Source organism: Suricata suricatta, chromosome 4, assembly GCF_006229205.1.
Source record: "Suricata suricatta isolate VVHF042 chromosome 4, meerkat_22Aug2017_6uvM2_HiC, whole genome shotgun sequence".
Taxonomy (NCBI): domain Eukaryota; kingdom Metazoa; phylum Chordata; class Mammalia; order Carnivora; family Herpestidae; genus Suricata; species Suricata suricatta.
Genome location: NC_043703.1, coordinates 88,958,676 through 88,980,947, shown reverse-complemented (window position 1 = coordinate 88,980,947; position 22,272 = coordinate 88,958,676). Strand labels below are relative to the sequence as shown.

At 40.8% G+C, this 22,272-nt stretch overlaps 1 protein-coding gene across 10 annotated transcripts in view; it reads left to right on the top strand.

The window, feature by feature from the left end:
- VWA3B (von Willebrand factor A domain containing 3B) overlaps positions 1–22,272 on the top strand; it is a 201,411-nt gene that overhangs the window by 71,460 nt on the left and 107,679 nt on the right. For all 10 annotated transcript variants that reach the window (XM_029937205.1, XM_029937213.1, XM_029937211.1 and 7 more), the window contains 2 exons: positions 11,737–11,933; positions 21,360–21,514. In XM_029937205.1, coding sequence (XP_029793065.1) covers positions 11,737–11,933; positions 21,360–21,514 — 352 coding nt within the window. The remainder of the gene's footprint in view (positions 1–11,736; positions 11,934–21,359; positions 21,515–22,272) is intronic.

Below are 22,272 nucleotides of genomic sequence, written 5' to 3'. Positions count from 1 at the left end.
TAGATAGTAATCCCTATCTTTTCCAGATTAAAAAAAGAAACAAAAATGTCAGTATAAGAGTATCATGTAATCCTTCCACAAGTTAGAATTAAAGCTGTTAGTGAAAAATTTCTCCCAAAATGTGGGAAAAGAATTAGTTCATTAGAATCCTGTAGGTGTGATACATTAAATTTAGGAAGGATATTGGATATAATACAAAGTATGATGAAATGTCAGAGCTAGAACCATGTTATTAAAAAGTGACTGTGTTAAATGAAAATGAAAGTTCAACTTATCAAGATTTGTAGGATGCAGTGAAAGTAGTGCTTAGAGGGAAATTTATAACATTGAATGAATAAATTAGAAAAGAAGATAGATCTAAAATATATAAGCTTCCACTTTAGGAAACTAGAAAAAGAGGAGCAAATTGAATCCAAAGTGCTCAGAAGAAAAGAATAATAAAAATTAGAGTAGAAATCAATGAAGTTGAAAACAAGATATCAGTAGAGAAAATCAACAAAATCAAGTACTGGTTCTTGAAATGACAATAAAATCAATAAGCCTCTGGCCAGACTAACCAAGAAAAAAAGAACACACAAATTACTAATATAAAAAAAATGAAAGATGAGATCTCTAGAGATCCCATTAGTATTAAAAGGATAATAAAGGAATATTGTGAAAATTCTTTGTCCACAAATTTGAATGTATCAATGGATAAAATGGGTCAATTTCATAAAAGACACAATCTGTCAGAACTTCCACGAGAAGAAACAATCTCAGGAGGCCTATATCTATTAAAGCAATTAAATAATTAATAACCTTCCACAAGAGAAAGTACCAGTCTCAATAAAAGAATCTTGAAAGCAGCTAGACAGAAATTACTCATTATATGCAAGCAAGCCTCAATAAAATGAACACCTGATTTCTTACTAGATACCATGGATACCATGGTACCATTAGATAGCATGGAGGTCAGAAGTAGTGAGATGAAATATTTTAAGTGGTGAAAGAAAAAAGACTATCAACCAACAATAGTATATCTGGCAAAACTACCATCAAAAAGAAGGAGAAATTAAGGCATTCAAGATTAACAAAAACAGGTATCATTGTTAGCAAATTTGTCCTATGAGAAAAATATTAAAGGAAGTCCTTCAGGATGAAATGAAAAGATATCAGACAGTAATTTGGATCCACATGAAGAAATAAAGATAACAAATAATGGTAACTATATAGGTTAATATAAAAGTATAAATGTAGTTTTTGTTTTTTATAACTCTTTTTTTCCCTCCTATCTGATTTAAAATACAACTGCATATATCAATACAGGAATGCCTTGGAGATCTTGTTGGTTTGGTTCCCGACTACTGCAATAAAGTGAATATCACAATAAATTGAGTTAAACTAATTGTTTAGTTTCCCAGTACATAAAAAAAGTTATGTTTATACTATACTGTAGTCTTAAGTGTGCAATAACATTATGTCTAAAAAAGCAATGTACATGCCTTATTTAAAAATTACTTTATTGCTAAAAATACTAATCATCATCTGAGCTTTCAGTAAGTCAATACTCACTGATCACAGATCACTATAACAAATGTAGTAATAATGAAAATGTTTAAAATATTACAAGAATTACCAAAATGTGACACAGAGACATGAAATGAGCAAATGCTGTTGAAAGAATGATACTGATAGACTTGCTTGATTCAGGGTAGCCACATACCTGCACTTTGTAAAAAAAAAAACAACACAGTATTTGCAAAGTGCGATAAAATGAGGTATTCCTGTAGCAGGGATGTAGTGTACAACAAGACTATAGCTAGTACTGCTGTATGGTGTATAGAAAAGTTGTTAAGGGGCACCTAGGTGGCTCAGTCAGTTAAGTGTCTGACTTTGGCTCAGGTCATGATGTCATGGTTTGTGAGTTCGAGCCCCACATTGAACTCTCTGCTGTCAGCACAGAGCCTGCTTCAGATCCTGTTTCCTTCTCACTCTGCCCCTTCCCCCTCTCAAAAATAAATAAACATTAAAAAAAAGAAAAGTTGTTAAGACAGTAAATTCTGAGAGTTCTCATTATAAGAAGAAAAAATTTTCCTTTTTTCCTCTTTTTTATCTTTTTTTGGTTGTATTTGTATGAGAAGCTTTTAATTGCATTAAAGCTATTGTGGTAATCATTTCACAATATATGTAAACTATATGTAAATCAAACCATCATGCTGTATTCCTTAAACTTACACAGTGATGTATATTAATTATTTCTCAATAAAACTGGAAAAATTAAGACAACCCACAGAATGGAAGAAAATATTTGCGAGCCATTTATCTGATAAGGACCTAGTATCCAGGAGACATAAAGAATGCTTACAATTCAACAGGAAAAAAGACTAATAATCCAGATGAAAGATAGACAAAGGATATGAATAGACATTTCCACAAAGAAGATATACAAATGACCAAGAAGCACATGAAAAGATGTTATGAGAAAAATGTAAACAAAAACCACAATAAGATAACACTTCACACCCACACGGACAGCTATAATAAAAGAGAAAGACAACAGCAACTTGGCAAGATGCGGAGAAAATGGAACCCTTATACATTGCTGGTCGGAATGTAAAATGGTACACCCACTTTGAAAAGTCTGGCAATTCTTCAAATGTTAAACATAGAGTTCTTATGTCTCCTAGGAATTCCACTCCTAGGTATATGTTCAAGGGAACTGAGAACATATTCACAACAGTCTCCAGAATAGATTACATGTTAGGCCACAAAACAATTAGTAAATTCAAAAAGATTGAAATCATATCATGCATCTTTTCCAACCACAACGGTATGAAACTAGAAATCAATCTCAAGAAAGAAATCTGCAAGAAACACAAATACATGGAAGCTAAATAACATGCTACTAAACAATGGGTCAACCAAAAAATCAAAGGTGAAATTAAAAAATAAATGGAGACAGTGATCCAAAATCTTTGAGATGTAGCAAAAGAGAGAAGATTACAACAATATATGCCTACCTCAAGAGGCAAGAAAAAAACCTCAAAGAGACAAGCCAACCATATGCTTAAAGGAGCTAGAAAAAGAACAAACAAAGCATAAAGACAAGAGAAGGACATAATAAATATTAGAGCAGAAATAAGTGAAATAAAGACTTAAAAAACAATAAAATAGATTAAAAGAAAACAAGAGCTATTTTTTTTAATTTTATTTTTTCTTTTTTGGAAAACTCAAGGAGCGCCTGAGTAGCTCAGCTCGTTAAGCATCCAACTCTTGATTTCAGATCAGGTCATGTTTATGAGATGGAGCCCCACATTCCATCCCCATGTGTGTGCATGCTCTCTTTCAACAACAACAACAACAACAAATATCAACAAAATTTATAAGCCTTTAGCCGGACTCATCAAAAAAAAGGAGAGGATTCCAATAAATAAAATCAGGAATGAAAGAGGAGAAATTATAACCAACACCACAGAAATACAAATGATTATAAGAGAATATGCCAACAAATTGGGCAATCTAGAAGAAATGGATAAATTCCTAGAAACCTATAACCTCCCCAAAACTGAAGCAGGAAAAATAGAGAATTTGAAGAGATCAATTGCCAACAATGAAATCGAATCAGTAATCAAAAAACTCCAAAACAGGGGTACCTGGGTGGCTCAGGTGGTTGAACAGCTGATGTTGATTTTGGCTCAGGTCATGATTTCAACTATTTGTGAGTTCAGGCCCTGAATCCAGCTCTGGATACAGCACAGAACCTGCGTCAGATCCTCTGTCTCCCTTTCTGTCCCTCCCTCCCACCCCCCTCAAAAATAAATAAACATTAAAAATTAAAAAAAATACAAAACTCTGAACAAACATAAGTCCAGGACTAGATGGCCTCACAGGTGAATTCTACCAAACATTTAAAGAAAAGCTAATATCTTTTCTTCTCAAACTCTCCCAGAAAATAGAAGGGGAAGGCAAGTATCCAGATTCAAGGCCAGCATTCCCCTGATACCCAAACCAGATATAAAGATGTCACAAAAAACAAAACAAAACAAAACACAAAACAACTATAGGCCAATATCTCTCATCAACATAGATGCAAAAAGCCTCAACCAAATATTAGCAAACTAAATCCAACAATGTTCAAGTGGGATTCATTCCAGGGATGCAACAGTGGCTCAGTATTCACAGATTGATCAATGCGATATATCATATTAACAAAAGAAAGGATAAAAACCATATGGTCATCTCAATAGATGAGAGAAAAGCATTTGACACAATATAACACTCAATTATAATAAAAACTCTCATCAAAATAGGTACAGTGCCAATATGCCTGAACATAAAAAGGGCTATCTATGAAAAACCCACAGCTAATATACTCAATGGTAAAAACTGAAGTGTCCAGAATAGGCTAATCTGTAGAGTAAACTCGTAGTGAGGAGATGGGAAGGGAAATGACTTCTAACAAGCATAGGGTTTCTTTGTGGGGTGAGGAAAATGTACTGGAATTAAATAGTGATGATTCTACAACCAGGTAAATAAACTAAAAATCACCAAACTAAAAACTTTTTAAAATGTTAGTTTTATAGTATATGAATTATAGCTCAACAAACAGATTTTTAAAGAATACGTGAAATAAATAGTCTGACTAAAAAATTTTTAAAAAGTCAAGCCCTGACAATAGTGATTCAGGATCAAAAATGTGGCAATATTTTAATTTCCCAAGGGAAGCAGATTCAGATTTCTCTGTTGGTTTAATCCCAGTATCCCCACTCTGCTTTGTGGTTCATATTCTCACTGCCATGTGATTCAGGGTCTAATCTAAAGTTCTCAAACTCTATCAATCCCTTTCTCATTTCTTAATCTTGGTTTTTCCACTTTATACTAAGCATCTTGAATTGGTTTATCTTGCCACATCATGCTTTTTTAAAATTTTTAATAGTTTATTTTTGAGACAGAGTGAGACAGAGCATGAATGGGGAAGAGGCAGAGAGAGAGGGAGACACAGAATCTGAAACAGGCTCCAGGCTCTGAGCTGTCAGCACAGAACCCAATGCGGGGCTTGAACCCACGAACCGTGAGATCATGACCTGAGCCGAAGTCGGACGCTTAACCAACTGGGCCACCCAGGCGCTCCAATCATCATGCTACCTTTAAGGAAATTGTTGCCGGAGGTATAATTTGTTGCCTACATTACTGATCCTCAAGTATTATCCTTCAATTTATTTTAAGTGTCATGGTAGATGTAGCTACATTAAAATGTGGCTTTTGTTGGGGCATTTGGGTGACTCATTCAGTTGAACATCTGACTCCTTATTTCGGCTCAGGTCATGATCTCATGGTTCATGAGTTTAACCCCCATATCAGGCTCTGAGCCGTCAGCTTAGGATTCTCTCTCTAAATAAATAAATAAATAAATAAATAAACTGAAAAAAATTATACAAGCATTAAAGGAGGAAGTGAAAAAAATGTGCCTTTCGCATTTCTTCTCTTGGAGTCTGTGCTCTGCTAGTGGTTTCTTCTCAGCCTTCATGCTGGTCTGTCACTGTCTGACTGCTGCTCCTTATTTCTCAGTAGCCCAACTGCAGGTCTTGCTTGGAGTTTAAACATTCTTGCTGCAGCTCATTCACGGCCCACATAGAAAGCAAAAACTGTTCGGTTTTCTTTCAGAATTAGAAGAAGAAGTAAAGGAATGAGGACCCCTATCTTTGAGAGGGCGTTAGCTCTTCTCCCACCTCCTGTCCACTCTTGGTGTTTTTTGTCTTTTTTTTTTTTAAGATATGCACTTTTTAATGTTTATTTTTGAGAGGGAGAGAGAGAGAGAGAGGGAGAGAGAGAGGGAGCAGGGGAGGGGCAGAGAGAGAGGGAGACACAGAATCTGAAGCAGGCTCCATGGTTTTAAGCTGTCCACACAAAGCCTGATGCAGGGCTTGAACCCATGAACCGTGTGATCATGACCTGACCTGAAGTTGGACACTTAATCAACTGAACCACCCAGGCACCCCTCTGTCTTTATTTTTACGTCCGCTTCTTTCTTGGATCTTTGTTTTTTCAATTTCCTTTCCCTCCCACCTCCCCCCACTGAGGATTATAGGAATTAGGGACACTTAGGAGTAAAATCACTTTTCCACTAGTTTACAAACAAGTTGGGTTAGCCATGGAACCCTTCTTTTCCACAGAGATTTTGCTTTGATTATACAAGCATTAAAGGAGGAAGTAAAAAATCATTTCATGATATTGTGGAGGAGAAAGGGCCTAGGATTCACTGTCCACTCAGGGTCGACTCTTAACTGTGCATTTGACTCCGTCCCGTATTAGAGATGTGACTGCAGGCCCGTCTCCCTGTTCCTTATCCTTCATGTGTGGAACCCACGGGGCACTTCAGAGAACAATCCCCCCAAACCGGCCCTGCGAGACCAGGCGGTGCAAACGTTGCTGGTTACCGTTCTCTGCCCCTGCGCCCCTCCTCCTCTTTCTTGGTTCCTTCGCAGTGCCAGGCAAAGACATTCGGCATAGGGTGCTTTCACAACACAAAACAGAAAGTATCAAGTCAGTCAGCAGGGACAGTGAACAGAGTGCATGCCTGCCCAGAGACAGGCTGTTCTCGCGAGCCATGCTTTCTAGCTGTCGCCTGGGTGCCCACACAGGTGGGCTTCATCGTCTCACCTGCAGCCCATCCTTGGTCCAGCAGCTGCCGTCTGCTGAGCTGACTCACGTGTCTGACAGGCAGGTGGCTAGATTTCTTGTCCTCACAGCTGCCGCCTTTCTCCCTCCCTCCCAGCTGTTTAAAATTCCTTCCTTCCCTCCTCCCTGTGCCCCATCCTTCTCTTGTTTCTGTTGAACATCACTTTCAGCTTCTTCTGAACCTTTCCTTTTCAACTCATTCACAGCATCCTTTGCCAATGCCACTTCCCGTGGGGCAGCCAAGCGTTGGCTTAGTGTCTCATGACACTCATGATAATAGGGATGCTGGGAAGTGTTTACCAAACTGTGGTCTATCAAATATAAGCCCTCCCAAATTTTCCCAAACCCAGCACGGGTTCTGGTGCCAAATAACTTTAGAAAATCCTTTTTTATGCCTCTACCCATAGAGGTGAGGCCCACTGCTGATTCCTGTAACAAAGGCTTATACAAGTCCCATGATAAAGAACCTGTTGAAATGTTTTATTTTCAAACTCCCTAAACTTTTTGCTTAAAAACCCTCTTTCTGAGTGATAGCCACTGACTTGCAGGGTAAGTAGTATTTGTGAACCATAGTATGAGAAACACTGAACTTGATGCTCTCTGAGGTTGGTTCCAGATCTAGAGCTCTAGTTTATTCATTAGCTGATGGTTTGCTTGAAAGGCACATGGACCTAGCATGGCAGGAATGTGGTGGTGGACAAGTCATCTTCAGTGGAGGAGGATGAGCCTGTCAGTCAGGGATCTTCACAGAATCAGAACCAATAGGGTGTGTGTGTGTGTGTGTGTGTGTGTGTGTGTGTGTGTGTAGGTGTGCACGTGTATACAAAGAGAGGTTGAGATAGAGATTGAGGGGGATTCAAGGAATTGACTCGCATGAGTATAGAAGCTAGCAAGTCCAGACTGCAGGACAGACCACCCGTCCTCATGAGCTGGTATTGCATTTCAGGTCCCAAGGCAGTCTGCTGTCAGAACTCCCCTTCCTCAGGGCACTTCAGTCTCTTTCCTATTAAAGTCCTTCAACTGAATGGAGATGGCCCTCTGATGATATGGAGAGTAATCTGTTTTATCCAGTCTACTGATGTTAATGTTAATCTCACCTAAAAATACCTTCACTGAAATATCTAGAATAATCTTTGATCAAATATCTGGGTACCATGGTCCTGCCAAGTTCACAAGTTCACACAGTAGGATAACCATCACCGTGGGGAGAGCAGTTATGGTGGTGATAAATCCTTGATGGCCATGGGCCACTATGGAACTACACCTTGAGAGGAGGAAGGGGCACAGATAAATGGTGCCCATTTTGTCTTTTTTTTTTAACTTATTTTTGAGAGACAGAGAGAGACAGCATGAACAGGGGAGGGTCAGAGAGGGAGGGAGACACAGAATCTGAGTCTTCAGGCTCTGAGCTAGCAGTCGGCACAGAGCCCGATGCGGGGCTCAAACCCATGAACCATGAGATCATGACTTGAGCCAAAGCCAGACGCTTAAGTGACTGAGCCACCCAGGCGCCCCCCATTTTGTCTTTTTAATGTGGCCCTGGCTAGTGATGTATCAAAAGCATTGGCCAGGAGCGCCTGGGTGGCTCAGTCGGTTGGGCCTCCGACTTTGGCTCAGGTCAGATCTCACGTTCGTGTGTTTGAGCCCCGCGTCAGGCTCTGTGCTGACAGCTAGCTCAGAGCCTGGAGCCTGCTTCCGGTCTGTGTCTCCTTCTCTCTCTGCCCCTCCCCCTCTCATGCTCTGTCTCTCTCTGTATCAAAAATAAATAAAACATTAAAAATTTTTAAAAAATTAAAAAAAAAAAAAAAGCATTGGCCAGTAGGTCTTGCTCATTAAAACAGGTTTTGAGATCCACAAGTAGGATGGAGAGGACCAGGCACATTAATTCTGTGGCATAGATGTGATCTGCCACTTGCTTCTCCTGCAAGTAACTGAGAGAAAATCTTTAGCAGTCTGTCACATGGATTAGGATGAGCTGTGAGCTCACATCTCTAATAAATGAAAGTATTATCCTAAGCTCTGTGGGTGAGAATTTATGTAACACTTTTAATTAAGATAACTGCAGGGGGAATGGAAAGAACTCTCTAGTAAGTGACTCTAATGAATGGATAATGCCCTTCCCCTTCCCACCTGGGGAAGATGAGGCTCAGCCACTAATTAGTGTAATTAGCACTGAAAGTGGAAAGATTTACCCCTTTCTCTCCTTTCTGCATTTTTGGAGCACCTGGGCTCTTTGTTTTTGCATGCTTGGCTGCCCCCTCTTTCCTTTATGCAGTTCAAGTTGCTTTGGAGTTTTCCTTGAGTTTTCCGAAAGTAATTGGGAGCCTCAATCATGCCCTCCAAGTGCCTATACCACTGGTTCCTAGGTGAAGCTGAGTCAAAAGTTAGTCTCTGGCTCTTTAAAATTCCTTGTTGATTTAATGTATTTTTAGGAAGTCTTTTTATGGTAAGCTTGAACTTATAACTGAGAAAAGGCTCTTTGTGTTTTTAAAAGAAGGCAACCCTTTAGGGTACCTGGGTAACCCAGACAGTTAAGCGTCCAACTCTTGATTTCAGCTCAGATCATGATCTCATACTTAATGGGTTTGAGCTCTGCATCAGGTGGTCAGCACAGAGCCTGGTTGGGATCGATCTCTCTCTATCTCTCTCTCTCTCTCTCTCTCTCTCTCTCTCTCTCTCTCTCTCCCTCTCTCTCCCCCTCTCTCCCCCTCCCTCTCCCTCTCCCCCCCTCCCTCTCCCTCTCCCCCTCTCTCCCTCTCTCCCTCTCTCCCTCCCCTTGACTTCTCCCTCTCCCTCTCTGCCTCTCCTCTTTTTCTCTTTCTCTAAATAAACATTAAAAAAGAGAAGGCAACCCCAAAAATAGAGCAGAAACATGTGCTAATTTGTGTGTGGCTATCTATGGACATAACTGAATGAAAATTTTATTTCCTACTACACCTGTTAATTAGAAAGAAGGGAGGAGAATAAAGTAGGAAGAAAGAGGAGACAAAGGCTTAGAATGTAATTAACAATAATTGAGAAAAAATAGTCACTCAAAGGGTTTTTCCAAGGAGACTGATCCCATTGCCAAAAATGGCTCTGTTCTCTTTGCTGTTTCCCTGAGATGCAGGGGAGGAGGAGAGCCTCAGGGCTCGGAAGCTCTGGGGAACCTCGGATTTGAGCTCCTTGTACAGGATAAGAAGATGCTTTGTGAATCATGTAGAAACCAATGCTGATAACTGGGGACACTGTGCAAAGTGGCTTTTGGTGCCAGAATAGTTTAAAGTTCAAAAGCCAAAACCAAGCTTCTTTCAGAAATTCTGGTTCTAGTGGGTTTAAGTGCATTATTTAAAAAGTGTTCTATTAAAATCTGAGGACATGGATCACATATAGTAGTACTTGGCAGATCCTTTACATGCTATTAGGAAACAGTTGTCTCTAAAAGTGTTTTATTTCTTCAAGTGCTATTCTAAGTTTATATCCCCTTAAATATAATAATGGATAAGTATGGGAATATTTTGTTGCCCTAATATTGAGTGCTACTTTTTTATTAAAAGAATCATTGAACTTGAGTAGAAGTTAGAAGCTTCTAATAGAAGTATAACTGACGGGGTCACCAAGTCATAATTTAGAAAGCACTTTCTGTCTTACAGTAGTTGCAAAGCTTGGTTGCACAGTACAATCACCAAGAGAGCTTTGAAAAATTCCAATGTCCAGACCAGTTAAAGCAGAATCTAATGGGTAGGACTCGGGTACCAGTATTTTACAGAACTCAGAGGATTCCACTGTGCAGGGTTGAGAACCACTTATCTAGGTGGAAGTAAACTTTGTAGGGCTGGTGGACCTAATATACAGTAGTACATGTTATATAAAAAAAAAAAAAAGAAACTACCTCTTTGTCCAGCACCCTTTCCTGGTCCTCCTAGGGGTCTGCTGGTCTCAGTGGGGCTAAGAGCTAAGGGTTCTTTCTGCCTTCCTTCCAGTGGCATGCAGATAACTGTTTGCCAGTCCACTCACTGGAATAAAAAAGCTCTGATTTCCAGAGTCTGTAAATACTCCCAGCATGGTCAATTTTATCCTACAAGTGTGCTTCTGTGGAGCATGGTGTTGGGAGGAGAGGTGTACAGTTGGCTTCCATGGGCTAGTGCAAGCCTGCTCCTGACACAAGTGCCTCCTTCTCAGCTTCACATTTCCCCACCCCCAGATAATCCTTTCTCCTTTAGGTGGCACTAGTGGTTTGAGTCACCTGGATGAATACTTTTCTGTTGTATGGTGTTCTGCCCAGCTAACAGAGCACCTCCTCCCACTTAAAGAGTATAGATAATCCTCAGAAAATGCCACGGGATGTGCCTAAGGATGGAGATATTGGGGCAGTTAGCTTTCTGGGTTATACTTTAACCTGAGAGCCTGATTAAGATGAGTTTTAGATACAGCTGTAGGTGCCTGAGATGACTAGAAGAGGTTTTTGAGCCTGCTAGGACCAGGCTCTGCATCAGAATACATTCACCAAAGTTAACAGGGGAGTTCCTGGGAGGCAGGCTTCCAGCCTTCTGTAGTTGACTGACTTCTACCTTAACACAGGGCACATACCCCTAATCCTCCCCCCGACTCATCACAAAGCACTTTCACATAACTTTTCTCATTGAACCATGCCAGCACACTTAGGAAGGGCAAACGGATGTTATCTTCAATCTGCAGGTAAGGAATTCTGTTGAAGCTCAGAGAGGTTAAATGCAGTGACTCACCCAAGTCTGAGCAACTTGCCTAAGCTAATAAGTGGTGGAGCCACGGCTTGAACCCAGAGTTTCTGACCCCAAGTTTAATGCTTTCCTGACACATGGCCTTGGTCTGTCAGCCATCTCCACATACACATGGATTAAGCAATTTAGGTAAAGGAGGAAATGAGATGACAAGTAGCAGATTCCTGACTTCCAGTCTGATAAACTAATTCTTTGCTAGTCCTGGTTTGGAAAGCATGCTTCCTGAAATGAATGTGACCTGACAAAACACGTTCCAGCTTGGTAAATATTAAGTTGAGGGTGAAGTATATATGGCTTGTAAAATATGAATGGCACTGATGAACTGTAATTCCACAAATAGAATCAGGAGCAACCTCTATAGAGAATGAGTCAAATCCAGAGAGCACCTGGGACTCCAAGAAGTGGCTACAGAAATATGGCTTGAAAGCTCAGAAGCTGTCCTTTTATGATGTCCTTGCTGACTGCTCCTTCCGCCACGCTGATGGAGTCGTTGATGTAAAAACCAAACCAGGAAATGAGTCTGTGCAGACTAGCGCGGTAAGTGAAGTGAAATCCTGAGCAGGGCCATGGGCTTCCTCTGATGCCCTGGGTGGGTAAGGCCCCCCTCAGGCCAGAGCCCAGGACAAGACCAAGTTTGAAAGGTAGCATGGAGGGAAACCAGCTTGGGTTTCCATGAAGGATGGCTTTGTGCTTCCCATCTTGCACTTTATAAAAAGAAATTCTCTAAAGGATTATGGCACTAGAAGGGTGTATATTGAAAACTTTCTAAAGGTGGTTCCATGTGTCAATGGCTCTGGACAGAATGTAGCTTCTCAAAGTCCTTGGCTCTGGTTCACAAAGGATAATTAGGCTCCGAAATATGCATGCATGAGTCAGTGGGTTTGAGGCAGGGCCCAGATGTTGTGTAGACAGTACCCAGAAGACTGTCAGAAGTTTAGAATTAGAAAGAATAAAAACTATCACAGTAGGAAACAGAAAATGAGGATAAAGTGAATATTCTAAATTTGTAAAACTGAAGGAAAACTCTTTTAGAAGATAGTAAAGGCCCAGGTACACACTCTGAAGTAAAAATCAAAACGTGAGCAACAGAGCAGATGTGCCAGTAATGTTGCCCAGCAGAGACCACTGGAGAGGAAATCAAGGTCCTCCAATGCAGTGTCACTTAATGTATTCTCTAGGACTCTGATTCAATGTCACAATCACTGAGATGTCTGTCCATCCTACAGAGCTGAAACACCAGTGTCTTTGCCACTCCTTAGGGTGGCTGGCCACTGGGCTCTGCACGTCCTCCCAAGGAAAGGCTCTTTCCGTGGGGGCTGCATTAACCACACGATGTGGTATTTTAGCCCTTTTAATGCTGTGTGTTTGCATTGAACTACAAGGAGGAAAATGTAAACTTTGGATGAGAAAAATGCAGAATTGATGGAAGACTTGTGTCCTAGCTTATACACTGGGATGTGGAGTAATTGCTGCACTGCAGGGAAATTTCATTTGTGGGTTTCCTCCCCAGCACAGTTTTCTGATTTTGTAGTCATTATTTAGTAATGTTATAAGTTCAGGAAATCATACATAGCTAATCATATGTAATCATATGTAATCTAATCATACATGGATTTTTCTTTTTAAAATACACTAGGCCCTGGGTATCTAAAAATATCAATCCCTGTCAACTTGGACATAGCTCAATTTGAACATGAGCTGATGACAATGTGTTATGTTGGAGTCATCTCAAAAACTGATTTCTCCTTATTCGTTCTTGACAATTTTGAATGAAATTTTATGAGGACAGGCCACAAACAGTCTGGCTTATAAATGGGGAATTTTACCTCAAATTTCTTGTGCTAAAAAATAATATAGTAGCTATTGAGAAGTATATAGTATGGCTATCTCTACAAATATTGATGGAAAAGGATAATTTTATTTTCAGTTTGGAGCCACATATCTAAAACTGGATTTATACCTAAAATAGTGTTGTGCATGAGGTAGGGAGTAACTGAAACTGAATAAGTTAATTATTAAGGGTTCTCCCAGACTCCCACTGGGCAGGACCCCCTAAACTGTTAACGATAAAAACAGGTTTATAGGGACAGATCCAAGAAACTCGTTTACACTGAGAAATAAGTAACTAAAAAGGCCTTGCTATATAGTATTTCTAAGATGGATAAACAAGTAGGAGGAGGAGACAAAAATGCATTTCCAGGGGTACCTGGGTGGCTCAGTTGGTTAAGCAACTGACTTGACTTAGGCTTAGGTCACCATCTCATGGTTCAGGCCCCTGAGCTCTATGTTCTGCTCTGTGCTGACAGTGTGGAGCCTGCTTGAGATTCTCTCTCCTCTCTCTGCCCCTCCCCTGCTCATGTTTTCCTTCTCTCTCTCTCAACAAACAAACAAACAAATAAATATTTTAAAATGTATTTCTGGTTAGAGGATTTCATGTGAGGTTTGGTAACTTGGTATTTGGGGCACCCCTTAAGTCACGTTACATTCGTGATTGCTCATGTTGCTTGTGCACAAAGCCAGTCTTGATGTTCACAGATCCACTCTATTCTCACCATTTATTCCTCTACCAGATGTTTATTGAGCCTTCACGAGGTACCAGTCCATGTGGTCTGGGCTTGGAATAGGAAGACCTAGCTGTAAATGCTACTTCTCCAGTTACTAGTTTAGAGATGTTGAGCAAATAATTTAACACTGTTAGTTTCACTCTCCACTTCTGTAAATGAGTGGTGTGGAGTCCAAACTAAAAAATACATGTCTGAGTACAGTCCCTGGCACTTAGGAGATGCCTAGTAGATGTTACCTTTTTTCTTTCTTTCTTTTTTTTTAATTACAGACACTGTGAATCAGAAATGAGCATTTATGGAATGCATGTGGGCTTTATACACAAGGTGAATATTTGTGCTCTCATAGCACACATGAGAAGACAAAGTCGCAAGGCCTCTGAGAGGTTACGTCACAAGATGGCAGGGTTTGAACTCCTAGCTGCTGGGACCTTACACTGTACTTTTCCCATTCTGACACTCTGCTGTCTGATACCTGTATTCATGTAACATATGGTCTGGTATGTTTCCATCTGGGAGTGCATAAGATACAGTTGGAAAGCCATGTGATGGGATTGAAAATAGGGAGCTCTCAAGGGATAAGAACATGGCAAGAATGAGAGAGAGGACATCTTTCTCCTTCCATCCTTATGTTGTGGTTGAGATGTGGTTCCCCTTCTGCCTGTCTTGGGAACATCAGGACTGATCTCATCATGCCCTTTATCCATGTTCATATCATTCACCACCAGACTTGTCAATCCTCATTCCTGACTCTGAGCTCCCTCCATTCCCTTCCTCCATTCCCATTCCTCCCTGACTCCTAAATTCCCTCCACTGTGCCCTCCAGAACTGGAAGACATCAGTATACCCACTGCAGTGTCAAGTGCTCTGCAGTGTTCTCTTAGCCTGCTTGTCTGGCTTTTCTCTTGAGGACCCTGGTTTCTCTAGCATTTTCCTCGGACCTGTGGATGGGAGAGATGGATGCTGTCCTCCTTATTCCTTGTTGCTATTTCTTGATTATTCTCCCTCCTCTTCCCGTGTCATCAGAGTGTACCACCCATGACACTTCCAGTGGCTGACATTTTCTGAGTCCCAGGTTATCCCCATCATTAATGGAAGATTATAGCCTGTGGCTTGCTGTCACTGGCTCCAACCATTTTTTAATGTCAGTCTGATGAAAATGACCCTGCTCACACCCTAACCTTTTATTTCTCTGACCTCCTCTTCTCCAGTGACTTTCTCCTCCACCCACCCCATCTCTACCACTCTTGCCATAGGCATTCCCTTGACTTTGTCATTACAAATAACTCTTCCATCATAACCCACATAAATCAGTTCCAAATTTCTCACTTTTTGACCTCTTTTTTTTTGAGGTCATTTCCTCTACTACCTAATTGCAATCTTTCAACCTCACTGGAATTATACAATTTGTTGTTTCTATTCCATGTACTCTATTCTCACTACCCTTTTGCCCCTCTTGTACATGCTCTACTACTTTTCCTCTCTTAAATTATTATGCTCATCTGGCAAAACCCCAACCCTGGTTAAATCTACCTCTCTGCCTTTTATGCATTATAGCTGTGCAGCTGACTGCAGCAGAAGAAACCAGAGAAAAGCACATAGCCACGGTACCTGGCTTCCCTTTGAATTCATGACTTCTAACTTCACATGGATCTCTTGTGCTGTCCACCAATCCTGTGCTGTTTCAATCCACTCAGACACTCATTCTCCAGGATGTCTACTCTTTTCTCTTCAAACTTCAAATATCTTCTCCTCTTTGCTTACTCTCAGCTAGTGACCTTGCTTCCCATTTCATTGAACATTGGAATGAATATTCATGAACATCCACTTCCATGTCTATAAATCCCCCAGCATTTCTGCCTGTGTGTTCTACCCATATAACTTCCAGGATGGCTAAATTGCCCTCACTTCAGTCTATGGTCAACCTCTCCGTGTGTGCACTGATCTCTATTCCCCATTTACTCATTCTCCCCCTTTCTATTCTGCATCATCAGTATTACCCTCGTTGCTGCATCTTTCCCATTGGCACACAAACATGGTTTTCTTTCTCCTTTCTCCTATCTTAAAATATAGGATTTTGACTCCCATATTTGACTCTGCTTCTACCTCATTTGCCTCATTTCTCTGTTCCTTTGTAGAATCCAGCTCCTCAAGAGTTGTATATATTCCCTTTCTCTAGTCTTGCAATTCTCCCATGCCCTCTTGAATGCACTTCACTTGGGCAAGGCCCCCTCTCCAGCAAAATCCACTCTTTCTAGAGATACCTGCAATGCTAAATCCAGGAGTCAGTTCTCAGCCTCGCTCTTACTTGACCTACTATCAACATTTGATGTAGTTGGTTACTTCCTTGAAATTCTTTTGCTTGCAGAAAACACACTGCCCTGTTTCCTTCCTACTTCACTGGCTATTCTTTGTTAGTGTTCTTTGCTACTATGCTGTGTACTTTCCCATGTTCCCCAGCTTCTAAATGCCAAAGGGCCTCAAAGTGCAGTCCTTGGACCTCTTCTCTCTCTTTACCCATTCTCTACCTGATCTCATCCAGTCCTGTGGCTTTTAATACTGTGAGCATGCTGGTCACTTCCACATTTAAATTTCCAGCCCTGAATCTTTCTCTTATCTCCATTTGGTTACTTGCTATGTCAATGGGACATCTGTCAATAGGCACCTTTAGCCTAGTACATCAGACACAGATCCAGATATTCCCCTTCAAGGATACTCTTTTATATTATAATCTTCCTCCCACAAAGTCATTGCAACTCCATTTTTGTAGTTCTCTGGGCTGAAAAATGTAGTCATTGCAATTCCTTTCTTTTCTCCCATACCCACATCTGACTTCTCATTAGATGCTGTCAATTCTGTCTTCATAAACTCAGAATCCAACCACTTGTCACCACTTCCCATACTACCCTGGTCCATGCCAACTAACTGACCTGAACTTCTGCTTCTGCCTTTGATGCTCAATAGTGTATTTTCAACAGAGTACCCTTTTTACCTGCTTTGTCAAAAATTAATTGGCCATACATTTGTGGGCCCAGTTCTGGGTTCTCTGTTCTATTCCATTGGTCTGTGTGTCTGTTTTTGTGCCAATACCATACTGTCTTGACGATGACAGCTTTGTAGTAGAGGCTAAAGTCTGGGACTGTGGTGCCTCCTGTTTTGGTTTTCTTCTTTGGCTATTACTTTGACTATTTGGGGTCTTTTGTGGTTCCATACGATTTTGAGGATAGCTTGTTCTAGCTTTGGGAAGATCGCTGGTGCAATTTTGATGGGGATTGCATTGAATGTGTAGATTGCTTTGGGTAGTAATGATATTTTCACAATGTTTATTCTTCTGATTCATGAGCATGAAGTGTTTTTCCATTTCTTGGTGTCTTCTTCAATCTCTTTCATAAGTTTTCTATAGTTTTCATCATATAGATCTTTTACATCCTTGGTTAGGATTACTCCTAGGTATTTTATGGTTTTTCGTGCAGTTGTGAATGGGATCAGTTTCTTGATTTGTCTTTCTGCTGCTTCATTATTGGTGTATAGGAATACAACTGATTTCTGTACATTGATTTTGTACCCTGCAACTTTGCTGAATTCATGGATCAGTTCTAGAAGGCTTCTGATGGAGTCTGCTGGGTTTTCCATGTAGAGTATCATGTCATCTGTGAAAAGTTAAAGTCTGACTTCTTTGCCAATTCTGATGCTTTTTATTTCCTTTTGTTGTCTGATTGCTGATGCTAGGACTTCCAGCACTATGTTAAACAACAGTGGTGAAAGTGGACACCCCTGTCGTGTTCCTGACCTCAGGGGGAAAGCTCTCAGTTTTTCCCCATTGAGGATGATATTAGCTGTGGGCTTTTCATAAACTGCTTTTATAATGTTTAGGTAGGTTCCTTCTATTCCCACTTTCTCAAGGGTTTTTATTAAGAAAGGGTGCTGTATTTTGTCAAATCCTTTTTCTACATCTATCAACAGGATCATATGGTTTTTATCTTTTCTTTTGTTAGTGTGATGTATCACATTGATGGATTTGCGAATATTGAACCAGCCCTGTAACCCAGGGATGAATCCCATGGGATCATGATGGATAATTTTTTTATATGCTGTTGAATTCAATTTGCCAGTATCTTGTTGAGTATTTTTGCATCTGTATTCATTAAGGATATTGGTCTGTAGTTCTCTTTTTTGCTGGGTCTCTGTCTGGTTTGGGTATCAAGGTGATGCTGGCTTTGTAGAATGAGTTTGGAAGTTTTCCTTCTATTTCTATTTCTATTTTTTGGAGTAGTTTGAGGAGAATGGGCATTAGCTCTGCTTTAAATGTGTGGTAGAATTCCCCTGGGAAGCCATCTGGCCCTGGGCTCTTATTCACTGGGAGATTTGTGACAACAGATTCGATTTCTTCACTGGTTATCAGTCTATTCATGCTTTCTATCTCTTCCCGTTTGAATTTTGGTAGTGCATGTGCATTTATCTGATGGAAAAAAAGACTGCCTCTTTAGCAGGTGGTGCTGGGAGAACTGGACAGCAACATGCAGAAGAATGAAACTAGACCACATTCTTACACCATACACAAAAATAAACTTAAAATAGCTGAAGGACCTGAATGTGAGACAGGAAACCATCAAAACCCTAGAGGAAAAAGTAGGAAACAACCTCCTTGACCTCAACCGCAGCAATTTCCTACTCTACACATCCCCAAAGGCAAGGGAAATGAAAGCAAAAATGAACTATTAGGACCTCATCAAGAGGAAAAGCTTCTGCACTGCAAAGGAAACAATCAAGAAAACTAATAGGCAACCGACAGAATGGGAAAAAAAAGTTGCAAATGACATATCAGATAAAGGGCTAGTATCCAAAATCTACAAGGAACTCACCAAACTCCACACCTGAAAAACAAATAACCCAGTGAAGAAATGGGCAGAAGACATGAACAGACACTTCTCCAAAGAGGACATCCAGATGGCTTACAGGCACATGAAACGATGCTCAACATCACTCATCATCAGGGAAACACAAATCAAAACCACACTGAGATACCACCTCACGCCAGTCAAAGTGGCTAAAATGAACAAATCAAGAGACTATAGATGCTGGCAAGGGTGTGGAGAGACGGGCACCCTCCTACACTGTTGGTAGGAATGTAAATTGGTGTAGCTGCTCTGGAAAACAATGTGGAGACTCCTCAAAAAACTATCCATAGAACTCCCCTATGACCCAGCAATAGCACTGCTGGGGATTTACCCAAGGGATACAGAAGTGCTGATGCATAGGGGCGTATATACCCCAATGTTCATAGCAGCACTTTCAACAATAGCCAAATCGTGGAAAGAGCCTAAATGTCCATCACTTGATGAATGGATCAAGAAGATATGGTATATATATACAATGGAGTATTACATGGCAATGAGAAAGAATGAAGTCTGGCGATTTGTAGGAAAGTGGATGGACCTCAGGGTGTCATGCTAAGTGAAATAAGTCAGGCAGAGAAGGACAGATACCATATGTTTGTACTCATAGGTCTTAACAGGAGAACAGGAGAAACCTAATGGAGGACCAGGGGGAGGGGAAGAGGCTAAGAGGGTTGGGGAGGGAGAGGGATGCAAAACCTAAGAGACTATTGAATACTGAAAACGAACTGAGGGTTGAGGGGGGAGGGGGAAAAGAGGTGGTGGTGATGGAGGAGGGCACTTGTGGGGAAGAGCACTGGGTGTTATATGGAAACCAATTTGATAATAAACCTTTAAAAAATAAGTAATTTCTCCCCCCAAAAATGGTATTTTTACAAATAAAACTTTAAAATTGTAAATAAAACTTATAACTATGAATTGTATCACTTCTCTAAGAGGATAGATCTTAGAATAGATCACAAGAAAATATCTGTAAGTATGAGTGGTGATGGGCATTACCTAAATTTATTGTGGTAATCATTTTGTAATATAGCCATATATCAAATAATGTTGTATACATAATACAGTGTTATGGGTCCATTATATCTTCAATAACAAAATTTGTCACTTCTCATGTTAAAGCCCTTGGATAGTTCCTTTTTCACTCAGAGGAGAAGCCAGAGTCACTCCCATTAGCCAGTAGGCTTTATGGAGTCTGTATCTGGCCCTCTTCCTCATAGTGCTCTAGCATCATGTCGCTCCTTACCCTTGCTCATTCTGTTTCTACTATAGCAGCCTTCCTAAAACTCTGCAGGCATGCTAGGCACACTCTTATTCTTACCACCAGGCTTTGGCACTTGCTGTGTCCTCAAGCTTCCCCAGATCTCCATATGGCCACACTTCTGTTCCTGCCGGTCTTTGCTCATATTTTACCTTCTCTTTAAGGCTGTCTTTTTTTAAGGTTTTAACTTCTTTGGGGTACTTGGGTGGCTTAATTAAGCATCCAACTTGATTTTGGCTCAAGTCATGATCTCACAATTTCATGGATTCAAGCCCCATGTCAGTCTCTTCTCTGGTACTGTAGCGTCTGCTAGGGATTCATTCTCTCTCTCTCTCTTTTTCCCCCTATTTCTCCCCCTCTCTCTCCCTCCCACCTCCCACCCCTCCTCTGCTTACACTCTCTCTGTCTCTTTCAAAATAAGTAAATTTAAAAAACAAAACTTGTCCATCTCCATCTTCTTTATTCTCCTTCCTTGCCTTATTTTTCTCTATAGCATTTGTCATCATCTGACCTGCTGTAAGACTGTTTATTATCTAGCTCTTTCCCTGTAACGTGGGCTCCATGAAGGCAGGAGTTTTGGTCTTTGTTAACGGCTTCTATTGCCGCTGCCTCAAAGATTGTATTCTGGTGGCATGGAGTTGTGCTTGATAGATCATAAATCAGTTGGGCAGGCTCTCTGTGTGGGAGGCCATTGTCCTCAGACCAGTTTTGTATGTCCCAGTAGAGGATGCTAAATGTAGAATGGGGTTCTTGGCTACATTTCTTCATTTGGGGCTGGGAGTAACAATGGAAAAATTTTGTGTGTGTAAATCTTAAATCCCATCTCCTCCAGAGAGTCCTACTGGCCCTCTGGTCCATGAGGACTCTTTCTGCTTTGTCAGACTGCCCAGTTGTTATTGTCTCGACCCAGCACCAGGCGCTGGTTGTCTAGTGCTCTGCCTTTCTAACTTTCTGTGTGTGGGTGTATGCATGTGAGCACATGCAGACAGTGTCTCTCTGCTGGAAACATTATCTTTCTGGGGCACAGATGGGATTGCACATGGCTTTCTGAATATCATTCATGACATCTGGCACAGGGTTCCATATAGAGCAGGCCCCAGTACATATTTGGTTTAACCAACAGTTGAATGATTTTACCATGGGAGTGAGGGCTAAGAGCCATTTAAATAGGGCATAGATGGAGTGCCATCTGGAAATTTCTTCTTTGAATGGTCTGAATGGCCTCTGTCCTTTGTCCTTTATTTAGGAGACCAACAAGAAAACAGTCCATGCGAAATACTGCAGCAGATTTGTCCATACACCCTGGAAGGATGGGAGCTTGGTCCATGTCTGCATTACCAAAGAGAAGTGTACCTGGTACAGTGAAAGAATCCATGCCGTCTTTGCCCAGATCCAGAAGAGGTTGGTATGTTTGCATGAGGATACAAGTGGTCTAGTCTCCCTTGAAACTAAAATCTGTGGCCTCTTTGTAAAAGCATAACCATGAGAAACAGCCAATTCACATTTTTATGTCAGGGTTGCCATCTGACTGTTTGCTGGTGGCTTTTTTTGTTAATAATAAAGGGGTATGCTTGGATCCAGATTCCAAGCTGGTTTGATGCCAGTGCAGACTCTTAAAAACAGTAAAGAAATGTGTCATTGTGTTGGTTGCACATCCCTATAGGAGGTGCAAATTGTATTACATCTGTCCTCTGTACTTGGATATTACATTTCAAGGCAACTGTTAACAATGTTGTGAAGTATTTGAATACAATGGAATAACATATATTTAGCTAAAAATAACTTCACTTAATCCTTGTCAACCTTGCTGGTTCTTAAAATCTGCCAGTGCTAATGCGTTTGATATACTAACAGCGTGACCTCAGCATCAGCCCTGGGATGATCTTCCTTAATGCTTTCACCTCACTGATGCCAGAGGACAGCTTTAGACCACAAAGACCAAATCCATTTAGGTGCATGGCCTCTGAGGTCAGATGGAGCTGGATTCTAACACCAGCTCTGCCACTTTCTGTGTGACCCTGGGCAAGTTAGTTAATGTCTTTTGTACATTGGTTCCTTCATTTATAAAGTAGGCATGATAATGCCATTTATAGGTGTGCTCCATGGATTATAGAGTATAGACTAGTACCCAGTTGGCAGTAGCCACTTGAAAATGAGAG